General features: G+C 42.1%; 2 protein-coding genes across 2 annotated transcripts; both read right to left on the bottom strand.

Annotated features, from left to right (window-relative positions):
* Window positions 1-3,385: 3,385 nt before the first annotated feature.
* slc10a3 (solute carrier family 10 member 3) lies at window positions 3,386-5,980 on the bottom strand. Its single transcript, XM_084059670.1, has one exon. It carries the CDS (start codon window positions 5,431-5,433, stop codon window positions 4,009-4,011), a length of 1,425 nt encoding a protein of 474 aa, XP_083915796.1. The 5' UTR covers window positions 5,434-5,980; the 3' UTR covers window positions 3,386-4,008.
* Window positions 5,981-8,955: 2,975 nt separating this feature from the next.
* chmp1a (charged multivesicular body protein 1A) lies at window positions 8,956-18,494 on the bottom strand. The gene is made up of 7 exons (XM_084060707.1): window positions 18,342-18,494; window positions 17,548-17,567; window positions 17,373-17,450; window positions 15,368-15,514; window positions 14,252-14,380; window positions 11,471-11,664; window positions 8,956-11,025 (listed from the first exon to the last, which is right to left on the bottom strand). Exons 1-7 carry the CDS (start codon window positions 18,346-18,348, stop codon window positions 11,004-11,006), a joined length of 597 nt encoding a protein of 198 aa, XP_083916833.1. The 5' UTR covers window positions 18,349-18,494; the 3' UTR covers window positions 8,956-11,003.
* Between the last annotated feature and the right edge of the window lie 56 nt (window positions 18,495-18,550).

Here is an 18,550-nt window from a genome sequence, read left to right on the forward strand (position 1 = left end):
GAATAACAGAGTTAGCAGGGGTCAAATTTCAACCCCACCTCCCTCCTCTCTGCACTGCTCTCACTCCAGGCCGAAGGCAGTGAGATTGTTTTCACCCTGTCTGTCTGTCTGTCTGTCTGTCTGTCTGTCTGTCTTTTTTTTTTTTTTTTGCAGAATCTGTTTTGAGAGATTAAATACCCAATCTGGGAATCTGAAGCTGTTTGCTGCATTTTGTCTGCCTGCTCTAACTACTTATTTGTTAAAAGAATGTGGAAAGATATTGTAAATTCCTGCCCTGATTTGTGTTCCCAGTCTGGCCAGTACACAAGGCAATTGACACAAGGCATTAATGACCAGCATCTTTAGCCTTTCCCCCATTGCCCTGTGCCTTTTCATACTCATACACCAAAACAATGTCATCACTTGCACCACACAGATACAACGATGGGCGGAGGAAGGGGCGTGCCTCTTCGCTGATATTTGCATTCCACCAAGCGCCCCCCCCCCCCCCCACCAGCCCTTCTTTCCAAGCCCCTATCTCACATTGTCCCGCACTGCCTCCCCTTTCACTTCTCTGTCAACTGGCAGGCCTGGTGCCCCAGGTGTTTTCATATACCATTGATCGCTTGAAGGTAAATAGCACCAGCCAGTCCATTAGAGGGAAGCACACTGCCACGATGATGGAAGTGTCTGTTACAGCAATAATCGCACTACCATACACTTCTGTATCCCTTTGAGGGGATCTGATCACACTCCTTGGTACAAGCTGCCAGAGAATCAATGTGTACAGTATGTTGTGTGTGTGCATGTGCTTTCTGTGGGGTTATGTTCATGGATTTTTCTTTTTTTTAACAGCAGCTAAGATACTGCTTGGTAAAACCTGGAGACCTTTTTCAGGATGAAATGGTATTGAAACATATTTGCAAATATCTGAAACCCATACAAACCTTTGTTTTCTTCCTCTTCATTGCACAATGAGTGAATAAATGCACCTACATGTTCAAATTTATCTCGACCTTTAGAGGGAATTTAGAGTAGTTTTGAAATCTCCCATAGAGTATCTCCCTCCCACAACCCATGCACATTTCTTGAACATTCCAGCTTTAAACACTGCAGCAGAAAGCAGGAAATCCATCTCATGGGAGGGGGTGAAAGGAACTCATGAAAACTTAATGCTATCCGTCTCATGAATTTTTAAGGGCCATCTCCCTATTGTGCCACTAATGTGCAGAATATAAATGTAAACAGGATTGCTGATAAACAGGCTGAGGAGGCTCAAGCACACACATAATGCAGGACATCATCTGTCAAATCAATGGGCAGCCTGCCTGTCACCACAACATGGAACCGCCCTTTCCCCCTTCAGACAAACACATAACACACAATAGTGTGCAATAGTCTTGTGTGGCAATAGGAGTTGCCACACAATAGTGGCAACTCCTTTCCGTGAATGGAACAGTGGGCACAATTTTTTTTAATTTCCGGAAGAGGTGGCACCACAGGAACCAAATTGATCCATAAGTGACCATTTGGTTGTTTGGACCTTAGAAGGAGATATCTATCCAATATATATATATATATATATATATATATATATATATGCTCACAACACGAACACCATACTAAAGAGTATAGGCTAATCATGGCTCTACACTTGTGACACAGCACACATTGCAAACAACTTTTTCACATACTATGCATTATTCCACACAACCCATATTATATATTCACATACTCATAAATTCAGCTAACATTGTAACATTCAGCGATATTGAGGGGCCCACTGTTCCTGTCTCACTCCTTTCACCAGTAGTGTGACTGACATGGTTGGTACTTAAAGGCTGACTGAATGAGTGCTTGACAGAATTCTGATATGCAGTTTGATTGAAGAGCAACTATATATAGAGCACAGCCCTTTTGTACATGTATGTGTTTGTGTAGGCCTTTGTATTTAGTGTCAGGACTGAGGCAGTGACAACAAAAAAGGCTACAATGGTGTCATAAAAGCCATTCATTTCTTTTCCTTTTTTAAAAACCTGTTCTCATGTTTTAAAACCAGTTTTTTAATTTGAAAAGCAAACCGTCTCTCAACTGGATATATATCTGAGTGCAGAACACCAGGTCTGAACAAGCTTTAGCTTAGGGCATGTTCAAACCTTGTGGACAAGCTCAGAGCAGAGTAAAAGTCCTTTTACAGAATACAGACGAGAGTATACACAACTGTAGTGGAAAGGCAAATTTGAGCAACAGCATATTGTGACTACGCTAAATGTTTTTAAAAGTATCATGAGTCAGTAAGAAAACTTATAAATGGGTTGGTTGTGTATAAAGGCTGAATGAACAAACTAATCAATGATTGACTATGTTCTTGATAGTAAAGGGAACAATGAACTGCAACATTGTAACTCAGCATGACAAAACAGATTGCAGAACTTCCTCAGTTTCAACTGCCTGCTCTACCTACAGATGGCCTGACAACAGTAAAGTAAAAAATAACGTAAAAATAACTATCAGAATAAGGTGATATTGATACAAAGGTGAAGAGTGTGGGTTAAATCAGGGCCCAACTTATTCTTCTTCAGATAATCTGGTTCATTTTTAAGAAAGAAAATACTGAGAAACCAAACGTCACAACCAACTAACATGTCAATATTTACAAAGCCTCTCGCACCAAACTGTGCAGCCTGTGGGTCTTACAGCAGTGTTACATTCCTAAAGGATCCAGTCACAAAAACTGGGGGAAACAGCACGTTGAAACCCTCTAGTTTCCACTACAAAAACTCTTTTCTTTTCCTAATGAAAAGTACACCAGAGTCTGCTGCTCTTAAAAGAACTCTTTAAAAATGGACAAAGTAAACAGGAAACACAACTCTTACATAAATCTACCTTCTATACAAAACCCTGCCATGGCCCCTCCTTTCCTTCTCTCCTCCCATAGGACTCAAGCCATTACGTGGCAACGAAACAAATGCTCATGAATCCATTCTTGACACAGCGTGTGCATAAACCTAATTTTGCACCTGCTGACAAATCCTCATCATAATAGCCATAACTAATTCATACTGTCAAGAGTACAGACATTCTGTCTCTTATTTTACCTGTGAGCTGTAGGCTCATAAAAAAATGGAACCCTTTCTTCCATAGAACACAATTACCACAAAAACCTATAGCAGCAGTGGTAAACCCTTAATTTCATGAGGTCTGGGAATTTCAATATTGTAAACCATTCCGCTCTGTATTACAGTTGCAAAACATACAGGATGTGGCAGACAAATGTAAAATGCAAACTAAGAACTAGAATCAGATTGACAAAAACACACCCTCCTCAAAATGGAATTAATTTGCTGTGACAATCATCAATATAATTCAATTGGTTGGTTTCCAAAAATACTCCTTTGACAAACTAGACTGCTTTTGTTGATGCATTTTATTTTATAATTCCTCATCTCTTCAATTTAATATTCAAGTACATGGATTCTTAACTCCAGGAAACAATCAGTAGCAATTACTTTCAAAAAAATATTTTATTCCTAATTTTGGGAACATGACCGTTGAACTGAACAGTATTTTCATATTCAGTTCAACAATCTCATGTTTCCAAAAAATCATCCTCCCCTTCTAAGACACATGGACCTCTTGTAAACATGATATAAATCAATCTCTTTTTGTTTTCCCCCAATTACAAAACAGAAAATCTGGTAGAAAAATATCTTTTCTTTTATAGGTATTTCTCTTTTTTATATTTACATCACGTAGTACCTCACAGTACAATCAGATTAAAAAATGACATACTGTAAAATAAACAAAAGTCTTAGAGAGGTAAAGGCCTTTGGTTTTCATGAAAAATAAACAAAAGATTAAAGAAGCCAAAAAAGTCCTGCACTGTCATGTGTATAACAACAGTGATGATTGGATTTTTGATTGTGTCTCTTGCCTTGATCTGTGTGATTTGTAGCCTGGACTATTAGGGCAGCATCGTTCCACAGGGTTGTTTTTTGAAATAGCTCAGAAGAAAAATACAGGCTACAATCAGGTGTCTGTCCTGGGGGGAGCGGGCCCACAAAACTTCCTGTGGGCAAAATGACCCAGAACGATGAGCAGCATCTCTGAGGTGCTACTGAGCGCCACAATGAACGGTGCCTGTGATGCAAAATCTGCCTCTATCCGGCGGAAGGACAGCTGCATGACGGCGAGGGCAAGGAGGCTGTTCTGGACGCCTACCTCGATGCTGACCGTCTTCCTTTGCATTGCCGGCAGTCCCGCCAACTTGGCCAGGACTGCCCCAACGACTAGACCGAACACAGGAACGGTCACCCCGGCCGCCACAATCTGGGGCCTGACGTTGGCCAGGATGGATGCACCCATCTGGTAGGCCATGAAGATCCCACCCACGATGAGCACAAAGCTGAAGGGTCGTATGAGCGCCAGGAGGACACGGGTGAGAGCAGGCAACCGCAGCTTTATCAGCATGCCCAGGGATATTGGGATGGCGATGAAAAGGAGGGTACCCAGGATCTTGACAAATGGCACATGGAGCGCAGCATGGACCCCCAGGAACCTGCCATACAATGCTGATGATAGAGGCATGGCTGCCGCTGCCACTACTGTAGAAACCAGTGTCATGGAGATGGCCAGGGTGACATCGCCACCTAGCAACAGGCTGTAAAGGTAGCCCCCGCCGCCCCCAGGTGCCGAGCAGGTGATGACCAATCCCAGGGACAGAGCCTTGGGTAGTGCCATGAGCCTGGAAACACCATATGCATAAAGTGGCATGACCAGAAACTGACCTGCCACCCCCAGGAACAATGGCACCGGCCTCTTCAGGAGACTCCTCAGCACCTCTACCTCCACCTTGCACCCGAAGGCACACTTGTTTATGAAGATGAGGGGCAGCAAGGCAAACAGGACAGGGTTCTCAGAAAAGTGTGACAGCCCACCCGACTGAATCAGCCGGGTGGCTGGGTCATCCTCAGTACCAGGCGCCACCCTGATAGAGTAATCTGTCCTCTCCTCAATCAAAACCGGTACAGAGTCCTGGTCCAGGTCGAGGAGCTGGATGAGCAGCTGTGCTGTGCCAGGTAAACCAGAACGTATGCTGATAATGTAACTCTTTACCAGTCCCGTGTGCCCACTGTCGGTAACGTTTAGGATGGACAGAACCTCCGGGTCCAGGGAGAGAACCCTCACAGTCTGCTTCAAGCTCTCTCGGCCCTTCCTGCTCGCAGCACCGCTCCGATACTGACTGGAGATTACAATCACGCCGTTGGTGTTTTCGGGGAACTCGAATTCCTGGTTGGACCCGTCACCAATTTTAATATACCTTCTGCTGCTGTCGGCCGTTACGTTCGTGTCGTTGCTGTTGTCGTTCGTCAGGGAGCTGCTGCCCGGCGTCGTCCCCTGATCCGCTCCCCCGCTAATGAGGAAGAGACAACAGAATGCAAAGAGCGTCCTCATCGTGTTGACGGACAGGGGGCAGAGGGGCGCTTCTTCTTCCCCCTGCTAGCGGCCTCCCCAGACGGTCTATGCCGCCGCCCTGTTGGAACAAGTGATTAAACTTCTCATATCCTCCGGTGCAAAATAACTGCGTCGGCGGCGGCCGGCTCCACATTCCCATTCCGCCTGGTTCCCATTTTCTCGCTCTCTTTATACCGGAACCTAAACATCACCCCGCCCTATCGGACTGACTGGAGCTTCTCTCTTCACTTCTCAGTCGTCGCCCACGGCAAAAAATGGCACCATCAAAAATCCTGCCAAATCCACGCCACACAATTTTCACTCTCTCCAGGCTAGGAAAATATATCCGCCTTGGCAATCCGACGCCTCCTCGCCTTTTCCGGTTGTATTGTCTCTCTCTCTCTGCTTGATGTCAAGTATCACCATCGTAGCCACCGTTTCACCCCCCCCCGTTCGTTTCTCTCTCAACCCCCTCTCAATTGCTAAGCCCCCCTCTAATCCAATGGGAGCAGCCCGACGCGTTAAAGCCTGACCCTTCGTCGTGCGGTGGTGTCGCGCGCCGAAAACAGACGATCTACAAGATCGCGGCGCGTGGCCTCGCCGTCCTGTCTTGAGCTTGTAGATCGGCTATTTTCGGCGCGCGACACCGCCGCGCGACTCTCCGCGTCCCCCCAACGTCACGGAGGGGGGGAGAGCCGACAATCTATTAACGGGGGTGTTCTGAGACTGCTGGTGCTGGGAGTCTCATGATAACACAGGGAATACCACCACTTGTTCCATGGGGAAGCAGCAAGGGATTACCCGACGTCCACACTGTGTGTGTGTGTGTGTGTGTGTGTGTGTGTGTGTGTGTGTGTGTGTGTGTGTGTGCGCGCGCGTGCGCGTGCGTGACACACACACACACACACACACACACACACACACACACACACACACACACACACAAGAATATGCTTTTGTTTATAAGGCTAACCAAACCAAAAGTGTTCGCTTGTTTTTTTTTACTAGAGACTGAAGCCCGGAAATTAAGTAAATAATATTAAAAAATAAACATGAAATGAATTATTGCTAATGCCATATGAAGCAGGGAATTACAATAACACAGCTCATTAAATTCTTTTGTCGTTATGCAGAGGGCGTAAAATGGGGGTTGAGAGACTGTACTCACCCTACTGTTCAACCCTGCTCATTTTATTTTTCTCTTTTTAGGCTACTGTCTGTCTCTTCTGATTGGGGGAGAAGGGTTGCAAAAACAACAAATATTGCTGTGCTTCTCTAACAAGGCACTCAATTTATTTAGGCAAAGTGGTCTATTTGATTACTGTAACATCTTTTTACAAACCCACTTTTGCAACTGTTTGTCACACCTGACCTTCGGCCCACTGGCTATTAACCTTTCTGATGGTTGAGAGAAAACACATGTAGAGTCACAGTATCCACTTCCAGTCACTTGCCAAGTAGGTTGTTGCTTATTTGTCAAACACAACAGATACAACAGTGAAATTTGATACTGATCCCTGTGATGTAACCTCAGGGGAACGCCATTCTGTCAGCATATCCATCTGGATATGCTATCTTACACAGACTGATCATGGATGTCCTTTGGACATTGAAAACACATTTTCAAGGTAGACCCACTTGTTTTTCCTCACTAGTGTAAGGTCACTAGTGTAAGGTCAGTGAAGTTGAGTCACTTGGTATTTTTGTAGTGCCAAAGCACCCAGGCTTATCCAGAATCACTATTCAGTGTAAATACAAACTTTGGTCAAGTAGTTTATCATGTATTGTGTTTCTGTTTTGTGTGGCCTACATTGTCACCATGGCTCAGTTCTAAAGAGAGGAGGTGGAAACACTTATGTGTGCACACCAAGGCAACTTGGAGGGGCATTCAGTACTGCCCTATGGGGTTGTGAGGCAGGAAAGTGCCCTGCCTGGTATTTATTTGACTGACTGTGGTATGTTAATTTAACTGGCAACCCCTTTCACACACAAATAATAAAAAGATAAAAGAAATGGGGAGAGGATGAAGAGGAAAAACATATTCTTCTCACTCTTCACACTCCTACCTACCTAACTCTGCATTGTTTTGTTTTTCTTTTTTGTCCTGCATACATACTATTTGTTGATGCTTCTGTGTCTGAATTACCTTGTTTTAACCATGTTCAGCACTTTGGTCGGTTTTGGGCTGTTGTAAATGTGCTATACAAAATAAAGTTTGATTTGATTTGATTTGATTTGATTTGATTTGATTTACCTTTCTCACTAATACACCAGTGACAAATTACAGGAAAACTTGCAAAGGCAAATCTTGAGGCAAATATATTGTATTAACTGTGAACAGTCTGGCTCTTTTGTACACATGGTATGGGAATGTCCGGGGATTATGGAGTTTTGGGGGAATGTGTTGGGGACTTTATCAGAATTAATGCAAGTACAACTGCCAATGGATCCATTTGTACATCTTTTGAATGATGACTCTAAACTATCTCTTACTGTAAAGGCACGCAAAGTATGGCTAGCAGGACTTACAGCAGCCAAAAAGATTATTGTCCAACGCTGGAAACCTCCTCATGACTTATCCAAAACACACTGGCTAAGGAGCTTTTTGGACATTGCCTATCTAGAACTGTCATCGGCCAGGATTAATCATGCCAAACAGGGCACAATCGATCTGTGGACAAATCTGATATCTGATCTGAAAGATCTATTGACTCGATAATGCTGGAGTTGTGTTGTGTGACTATGTGGAAGGAGGGTGGGGTGGGAAGGGATGGGGGATTGAAGAGGGGGTAAAGGGAGAGGGGTGGGGGATAATGATGTTATTTATGATTATTGTTTTATTGAAATGCATATTTGTTTGTTAAATGTAAAATCAATAAAAATTGAATAACAAAAAAAAAAAACTGTGAACAGTCTGGAATAAAATCAATATTGGTTTCTTATCATGATCAGTTTTTTTGTGAAACACTGAATGGAGTTGCCTGTATTTGCCCTTTAATGTGAACAAAATGTGAACATAAGGAAGTGGGTGGTTATTCATAAAATATCTCAAATAAGAAGTTTCAATCTGGGTAACATTCACAGTAAGCTTTACGAGTCATCCATGATCATTATAACAATGAGGTGCTTATTTAGAACCACCTGTTTGTATTCACTCATTGGTTGACTTTTTGGCACCTCCCTTTTACAATAACCAAGAGTAATGAGAAACAACAGCAAAATGTTTGCATAAGAGGAAGAAGTTGCATAAAACCAAAATCCTTGCTTTGCTGCTACAGTATGTTATGCTTCCATTGCCTTGCTAATGTGTGATTGTTGCATTTAAACCTGACATGACAGACTGTGCTTCTGGTGACATCTACCGTTGCTTTAAAGTTTAAAGCAACAGTAGGTGTCACCAGAAGCACAATCATTGTTTAGCACATAAGGAAATTGATAGTCAACACACCGCAAAACAAACACATATTAAAGATACATACATGTACATAGAAATCATAAATAAAAACATTTCAAATATTTGAAGTCAAATGACAGCCTCAGGATCAGAGGGCAGATTTATTTTCACAAGATAAATATAGAAAACAAAAGTACTGCAAAGTCTGTGCAACCTTAAGAGTATAAATAACCCCTCCATGTTAAAATGAAAGAAAGGGTTAAGGGTGAAGTTGATCATAGGCATAGACCTGCCTCAACTAAATCAAGTGCTCAAAGTAAGCATCAATACAAAATACAAACCACGGTTCTATTTTCAGATAAAAGAGCACATTAGAGATCTAAGTAGGCTTCTATGTAGCCCAAAGACACAATTCCATTACTTTTATGCTTTCTTCTTTAAGTTTTCAAATGATCTGAAAAACATTAAGCCCTGCACATAAATCCCGGGACGACAAAGGTAAAGTAGAAGTAACAAAAATTCCTGCCAAATACAAAAAGCTAAATTATACACATCTATGTGGAATCAATTGTCAGATACCCAAAATACATTTTGACTGGGTGTGGGGTTGGAGATAATCACAGACGTTCTAAGATGGCTTCTTTTCAGAGAAACAAACACATTTAAAAGGCAGAGATGTGGTCACTGGTAGGCCTTCACTTACTGTAATCACCACAAGCCAGACACCCAAAACTAAAAACTGATCAGCACCTATGAGCAACTTCACCCCTTTAGAGAACATACGTATATATAATATCCACCAATGATCGTAATGGCAACCAGAGTTTTTTTCAAATACTTCTGAACAAAAATCTTGACCAGAGGTGGTCTTATACCTCTGGTAATAAAGACTGAGATGTTCAGAGAACCACTGAACTGTTCAAAGCTCACAAATTAGCAGTCTGATGTGGAGAGCCTTGGATAAATAACAGACCTTGATAGACAACAGGATTACAAGTGGTTAAGACGGAAATGACAAAGTGCAGGTTCCATTACCTTCTGATCATTCTCTACACTAGTGTCATTCAGGCACTGAGAGGGAAGCACCTATGCAAGCACATGCATCGCAAATAAGGCGTACAATGCTCAAAGCAAAAATGAAGAACACAGGCATGGGATATAATCAATAGAGCTGGACAAAAAAATAAAGATGAGAATGAAATAAATCATTTGAAAGTTGAAATCAGAAAACCATCGAGGATTGTCCTTTGTCTCTTACAGTGTTGTCATCAAGAAGCCTTCAGGTGTTAGGATGAAGAAAAAAGAAGAAAAACAGGCAATTGCTTGTGTCTCTCTCATTACCGATTCCTGTGGTTAGTGTTATCAACATGCCATCATGCCTTAGCTCCCATACAAGTAATCATATAGCATATATCAGCATATGAGTACATACCCCTTTCCCCATCTACTGCATATGATTTCTGTAGAATTAGCATGGGCTTCACAGAATTTCCATGCGCAGTATGGAACCACCTCAATCATATGTCACAATCTGCATCATGTCTGACAGCAGGTTGAAAACACAAGAGTCTGACAAACATAAAATAAAACCCATACATCTTCAACCCACCCTGCAACCATTAAGTGTCAGGGAGAGACAGACTCCCTTATATCAATATTTCTACTTATTAAAACTCTCTTTTGCCATTGTACATTATGTAAAATGTTTTTTTCTTTTTCCTTTACAAAGGAAAGAACACATCCAGATGTGTGTGACTAGAGCTTGAGATGAGAAGAGAAAGAAACCATGAGAAGATTTTCAGAGGTGGTGGGAGGACGTGTGTGTGTGTGTGTGTGTGTGTGTGTGTGTGTCAGGAAATGATACAGCAAATAAGTGAGGGGAAGGTGAATGAGAGAACCCAAAAAAGAAAACATGTGTGAAAGTAAAGCAAAAAAACAAGAGAGGAGAGAGAACAGACAGGGTGGTAAAGTCTTCTCAGGTGTTGCCTCTAGCGTATGAAGTGTGTATTTATAGCCCAGGGGATGGTAATCAATAGGTTCATTAACTCCTCAAGGTAGGAATAGTTCAATAGAAACACACACACACACACACACACACAGCGCCTGTCGGTGTCTTTACAATTTGTCTGTCTCAAAGCATCCGTTACAAGCTCGCCACACCTCCTTCAACCGGTCTTCAGTTCCGTAAAGCGGCCAACCTGCATGACAATAAAAAATGCGTAGCATTGAAAAACAAGACTTCACACAAACATGGCTATCCATCTATCAATCCATCATATATATTGTATTTGTCGCTGTCAGATGGAAACCTATGGTTTCCATCCAAAAGCATAACTTTTCAGGAAATGGAAAAAAAAACAGATCCAATATAGCTATTATATAGTCAAAAGCTATTAACACTTTTTGTTGGTTCAGTATTTATGAAACACACAGACAAGACACACAACCTCTTTCACTTTCAAAATGTTTACATTTGTTTTTACGCAACCCTCACGGAGTAGGACATTCATTTACTAAAAATAAATTACATCTACATGACAGCAACAAAATACAGTGTGTGTGTGTATGTACATACATACATACACACACATACACATATATAGCACCATACATGTTAAATATTATACAAATATGGCTCCCTACCTTCGGGACAGCAGATCCTCCTTGTCTTGCTGGCGTGAGGACTCACCACCCAGTGAGCTGGCTCCTGCAGGCAGCTGACTGAGCTGGTCCATCACCTCCAGACCACCCTCCTCTGCTATCTGGTGAATCAGATCATCCACTTGATCCTGGGGCGTGGTCAGCGTAGTGGCCGAGCTCATTGAATCCTCCATCACCTAGTGTGGAGAGAGACAGAGACGAGAATTGCCTGAGTTGATAATGAAGTAGTAGAACGGTCGGTGGTGTCCAATAGGCGCGCTAGAGTCTGTGCTGCTCCTGAGCAAGGGTCACCAACCTTATGAGGCTGAAGGCTACCTGAACCACCAACTTCGAATGCTATCAATGCATTGAATGTGAGATTATCACGTTTTATCAGACCATTGAATGAGCGAGTAGGCGACGAGTAGGCGATACACGGACCTACCCGCGATTTGTCAGACCATTCATTGGGCGTAATCAGGAGCTACTGAGGCGGAGCAGTCCCCACAACAATATTTACGATTCTGTGCCTATCGGTACATAACTCCAACGGCGCTGAGTAGGCTCAGGCGAACGTCGCACCGGTCAGGACGGCAACTCGGTCGCTTTAGCTCCCTCGGTGGTCCTTCGCGGGGCTCCAGTTCGCCTGAGACTGCGCGCCTCCGTCATGGTCCGAAACCAAAACAACCAAAACCAAAACTGAACTATTTAAGTCATCTCCGTTGGTAGGTCAGTATGTCTTGATAACACCCAATGAATGGTCTGATAAATCGCGGGTAGGTAAGTAGGTCGCCTACTTCGCGAATTCAATGGTCTAATAAAACGTGATAATGTCCCATTCAATGCATTGATAGCATCCGAATCAGGTGCCTGAACGGTGATATGAAGGGCTACTTGTTTGATATAAATCGCCTTCACCTGGATGATATACATTTGCTCAATTAACCTTTAAATGATTAATATTATGCATTTAATAGTATATAGCCTAACAGGCTAATATAGAGTAAGAGTATAGCCTAATAGGATACTATTACGTTCACTAATTACTGATTCCTCACAATCATTATTAATAATGTTTTACCAACTGATATATGAAAACATATATTTAAACATGCTAGTTTAATGATTATCTCAGCATAAATCTGTTTCAACATTTTAAAGTGATAACATTTAAACATGGTCCAGATAAAAATACGCATGCACAACCTGTATATAAAATTAGACACAAAGGGCAATTTCTATCTCTGCCACACCATTTAGGCTATTTTTAGAACACACTCTACCGGTGACATGCTATTTATAGAACATGCGCAGGGGGTGCCTCATTGGCTCCCCGCAGACGACCAGGTGCTCACGAGCACCATGCTGGCTACCACTGCGCTAGAGGAAAAGCCTTGGAGTCACCAATATCAGTAGGGTTCATCCTTGAATGTTCCACTTAAGCTTATGAGATATGTTGAATCAAGGTGATATTTTGGCCTGAGGGTGGCGCTAGAGGGGTCACTCCAATAGTGTTAATCTTCCAGGGAGCATGAAAGCGCTGACCAAGTTTAATGGCAATTTGCCATAGATTAATTATCTGGGGGCAGGGATTGTGTTTTCGGCCCTGTCGGTCCATTACGATTAGCTACGATAGGCATCTAAAGTTTGCGAGAGGGGCCCGTTTAGCAAAGGATGCCACAAATCATGAACGCAACATCCGATCTGGCCCAAATTCGAATCACACATCAAGGGGCCTTTAAACAACACGAGCAATTTCACATACACGCATTAGGGGGCTTCGCAAATGCTAAAAAAACATTTTTTTGTTCCAGAGACTTGATTTTCCCACCCCCCACACCAAATTACGGACAAATGGTCCTTCACAAAGTTGTTCCATTTCTTACAAAAAATGGCATACATAATGCATGCAACATCCAATCATACCCAAATTGGAATCGCATGTTGAGGGGCCTCTATACAGCGCACCTCCTAAAGCCGTTTCACTTCTGCCTATAGGGGTGCCACAAACACAAACCATCTGTCATGCAAACTCTCATTTCCCCCCACAGCTTCCTCATGTCCTGATGGCAGCACCCCACGACTGACACAGCCCTGGGTAAGCAAGGCCTGGTGGAGATCTGCTATCCGAGGAGCACGCTTTTCTAGATAGATATTTTCTAAATAATTTGTGTGCAAGTGGAATGTTTGGCCGATGGACGCCGCTAGATGAAAGGCCATGGGGTGCTGGTTCTGGTGCACAGAAAATTCCATGGCAATCCATTCAGTAGTTTTCGAGATATAGGTGGTTAACAGACTGACAGACCGACACAGTCAACCTCAGAGCCCTGTGGCCAGTGGGGATAAAAATCTAAATAGAAAGCTGAAATTGGATTTCACCATGTGAAGACAGAAACAATTGCGCTGAAAGGGGAGCTTTGATGCAGGCTTAGTCTATAGGAAGAAAAGAAAAAAACGAAATCTAATCGACACAAATTATCAAGCCTTTAAATCGATTTGTTTGTTCTATGGACAGGAACAACAATGTAAAAACCTCAATAGTCAGCAGGGAGTAGGGTAAATAAAACAGCACACAGCCCCTGGCAGTTGACCACCCAAAGGTGATATAAAATGTTGTGACCTACAATTACAGTATATCCCTTGTACATATTTGTATTCATTCAATGTCTATTTTTAGCCCAGAGTGGTGCTAAACTCAATTCTGTTGTACTGGTACAATGACAACACATACTCATATGCACAGACAAACACAATCACACTGATGGGGAGACAGTCCCCACTCACCGAAGTGTGGACATCGAGGTTCTGAACCTGCGTTTCAAATTTATCCATAACAGCAGAGACTTTCTGCAGGTCCATAGAGCCCAGAGCCTTGTCTAAGGCCTTTGTCACTTGTGTCATGTTCTTAGTCACCTGGAGGGGGGAAATTGATTAGTGAAACACAGAATGAATATTCCATTTTCAGATAGTAGAAAAAGTTTGAATTCATAGTGTTTGTCCTGAGTTCCAAACAACATTCTATGAAAGTGCAAGAGTGTACATTCTGTTGGCCTCTCTAGGCAATAGTGTGGAATTGTAGGTCAGGAGGAGTGGACAGAGAGGAAGAGTTTATTTTATCAAAGATGTAACGTGTATGCTTTTATGCATGCACTTGGGTTGTTGTGTCCCTCGCCCCCCCACCCGTCCCTCCTCAACTCAGGTTCAGCCCATCTATCTTTCCACCACCAATGAAACTCCACCTCACCACCCAATTGGTCCTCCAATCACCTCCAGCCACTTCTAATAAAAAGCACCTGTAAGTGTCCCTTTTTCCCACCTCAATTTAGTGTAACTATCTGTTAAGTTAAGTCTGTTATATTCTGTCCTTTTAAGCCGTTATTGTTATTACACTAAAATACTAGGTAAGGTTTGGGGGTACCCTCTTATACTTCGACCACTTTAGTGGAGTATTTTCTGTTAAACACACAAGGCTTAGAGGTGAGTGCCACCCATTGTAACTTTTGTTTAATGCATTTGTTGTCCCTTTTTTTTTGCTTGCGCCAACAGTCTTTTCCCCTTTTCTTTGGTTTGGCTTTCCACCTTTTGTGTAGCTTCAGTGAGGGCCACAATGTAAATAAACACAGATTCACTATGTCCATCAGTTATCTTTTCCAGTTAGTTTACTGGATATTCCCTTTCCCTCCTAGACCACAAGACTGGGATGTAACAAAAGAGAACATGTAATTCAGAGGGAATGGAAGGGATTATGTAATTGGATTATTTGAAAATGGGTCATGATCAAAATGATCTAGCTGATTCTCTATATGCCATTGTTGGTATGACATAGGCCTATAAAATATAAATGAGCATAGCAGATGTGCAGGACAGCGGCACAATCGGCATCTAAAAATAGTAATTTACCCCCTTCATGGTGACAGCAGTCTGAACTTTAGATGCCACTGCGTCAACACGAGACGCCATGCGCAGCCAATTAAGGCCCTCATTTTTCTTCCGGATGGCGTTCTCTGCATAAACTCTGGCAACTTCCACATTCTTTTGTTGGAGAGCCTGCAATGGGAAAAACAAACAGTGACCTTAGCATATCTTGTGTGTTTCTAAATATGTATGATTTAGGGAAACCATGATGTCAAGTTAGGACTACTCTTTACCAACAAGCACTGTGAGGGAAGTAAATGTTTGTGGGTGTGTCACAAAATCACTTGTAGCCCCGATGCAATATTTATTTATTAAAAATACAGAAGCCAACGTTTCTACAGGATAGTCTTCGTCAGGGTTTTGACTCTATCCTGTCAAAATATTGTGTGGAAAGTTTACATTTTGTCTTGAGGATAGCGATAGAGAAAAGGTCATGGGGTGACTAAAAAGGCTGCAGTGAGTATTAATACACTTAGCAAGTTTCATGGCAATCCTCCAATCGGATTCTGAGATAGTGTGCACGTGGCGATTTTGGCCTAGGGGTGGCACCAGTGGAAAGATCATAGGGGCATCAAAATTAGATCCAATGCTATCGAGCATGAAGATGCACACCAAATTCCATGGCAATCCAGTTGGTAGCTTCGAGATGTGTTGTTTGAGATTTCTAGCAGCAAAGCTACCAGAATGACATTGTATTTTTTTCTTTAACACTTTAAAATGTTTTCATAGTGATACCAATAAATAAGAACTTTAAAGAATACTATGTTGGTTCCATTGATCCAAGCTGAAACACAATCGATTAATCATTATGATTCGGCTGCCGTGTTAAGTGGTCAGTTGGTTCGGCTGCGAACGCTTAATTTTTTTCAAGTGGTCCCTGATCCAGAAAAGTGTGGGGATCACTGTTCTACATTTCATATGTACTGAAATTATTGTTTGCTTATTATGTCTCATTTCACCAAGTTTTAGAACATGTTGATTTAATTTTCAATGCATATTTTATATACAATTTGAGCAGCCACACAGTGACAAGCAAAACTATTGTAATGGTAAAGAAACAGCCTGGAAGCCAGAAGTTCAATTCCTGGCTCTGTGTTGGGAGTGTCCTTGAGCAAGACACGGAGTCCCTAACTGCTCCTGATGAGCAGTTTGGTGCCTTGCAATCTTTTGTAACCTTTTTAATTCATGTCTGCTGAATGTCTGAAATCTTAACCTGGCTCTTATTTGTTATGAAAAGTGCAAAATAATATTACAGTCTAGAGTCTAATCTAGACAGATGATACAACTTTCACCCCCCCTCCCCCCACATTAAAATACATTTACATTGTGTGTATATATATATATATAGTAAGTGAATTCAAACATTATTCAACAGACATATCTACCCAGTGAAACAAGAAGGGATGGGCTACTTTATCACCCCTTTGCTACATAAGTGAAGTCATTCAACTTTCTATTCTGTACTGATAAACAAATCAGCTGGAAACACAATTTCACTGTAGCACATTCATTCTAAATAATCATAGTTCCATATGAAAACAATAAGCTTTCTAGACCCAATGTCAGGAAAGCAAGGTATCATAAAGTAAACAGTAACTAGTGGGCTCCTTATTCAATAATAAACGTTGACTGCCATCTGCTGGCTAACGCCTGCCACTTCTAACCCTGACACCTGGGTGCTAGCAGAACATACTATTTATAGATCTGGACTTCTGGAGATCTTTTAAGTACAAATTGTGATATCTATCTTTGGGTTATAACATTTGATTTTTAACTGTCTGATTATTAAAAATAAGTCAAGTCTGCTTAGGTCCTAAAGAATAGATGAATGACTCAATGGCTAAATACAACAGCCACACCCAAATGCCTCAGCAACTATGATTTGGCATAGGGCGAACACCAAGTCACAATAGTAACAAAAACCAAAAGGTAAGATGCGCAAACACAAAAGAAGTACCTAAGACGAAGAAGACTTTTTATTGTATCTCACCTTCTTGACTTTGGCCTGTTCTTTCTCTGAATCCTTCTCTGCCTTTTTGGCAAGCTTCTCCAGCTGCTTAGCTGTAAACTGAGACACACAAACTCAATTAAAACAAATAAAAAAAATATGGTTTAAATGAATATATCAAACTTTAGATCAGCCAGACTGTTTCTCAGAAATGTACCTTCAACTGGAAGAGCGTTTCTGTGGAGAGGGAGAGAAAAGGAATTAGGAACCGAGATTTTCCATCATTCTGTAACCTCACTAATTCTGTTCCCTAATGTATTTGATGTTCCTATGCTAAACATTTAGCCTACATATTAATGTCTACATAACTGGTTCTCAATGTGGGATCCAGGGACCCCCATCATGTGTCCTTGGATGGGTTCCAGGAGGAACCCTGCTAAACTGATAGGAACCAATTGGACTTTTACGAGTCTAAAAGAGTGTACAAATGGACCCATTAAAAAGTCACTCTCAAGAGTTAAATGAACAGATGAATAGATTAGGGTCCCAATAGAGGAATATATACAATCGAATCAAGTGGAGGTCCGTGGCCTAATGCATACTAAATTGGGAGTCCTTTAAATACAAAGTTGACAATCACTGGTCTACATTATGGCAATATTAAACACAACAAAAACATGCCAAAGTAGGCCATGTGCTTATCTGACAGAAGGGTGCACCTCGCTTGTGGAAAGAACATGAACTTGCATGCTGGTGTCAAGGCTCTTCTTTGGCCAGCTCGAGTAAAACAGGTTAGAAAGTAACATGAAATCCCAAGGCAATCAGAGAGGTAGTGATTGACCGTATAACACAACACACAGCCACGAAATCAACGAGTATCTCTACTAAATCTGTTCGCGTTCAAGACAAGTAAGATGTAGCTGAACGTTAGCAAACTAGCTGTCACGCTAGTCTGATAGCTCGAAAACAAAGGCAAATAGATTGACTCTTCGGAGGTAATCCCATACATACCATCCATGTCGAGGTGTTGCTAAATTTCGAGCGATCACAGAATTAGGTAATTCACTTCGACAGCAAACAGTTATTGATCTGTTATTTTGATTCCTGTATCCGACTCTACACTTCCTGGTTCAGCGGCAGTCACGTGGTTAGGGGTGGAGCCAGAGTGAGTCCCTGGGTGGAGCCCAACACAACAAGGCAGCCCCGCCCACCCCAATGAA

This window comes from Gymnoscopelus microlampas (assembly GCF_963454915.1).
Source record: "Gymnoscopelus microlampas genome assembly, chromosome: 6".
NCBI lineage: Eukaryota > Metazoa > Chordata > Actinopteri > Myctophiformes > Myctophidae > Gymnoscopelus > Gymnoscopelus microlampas.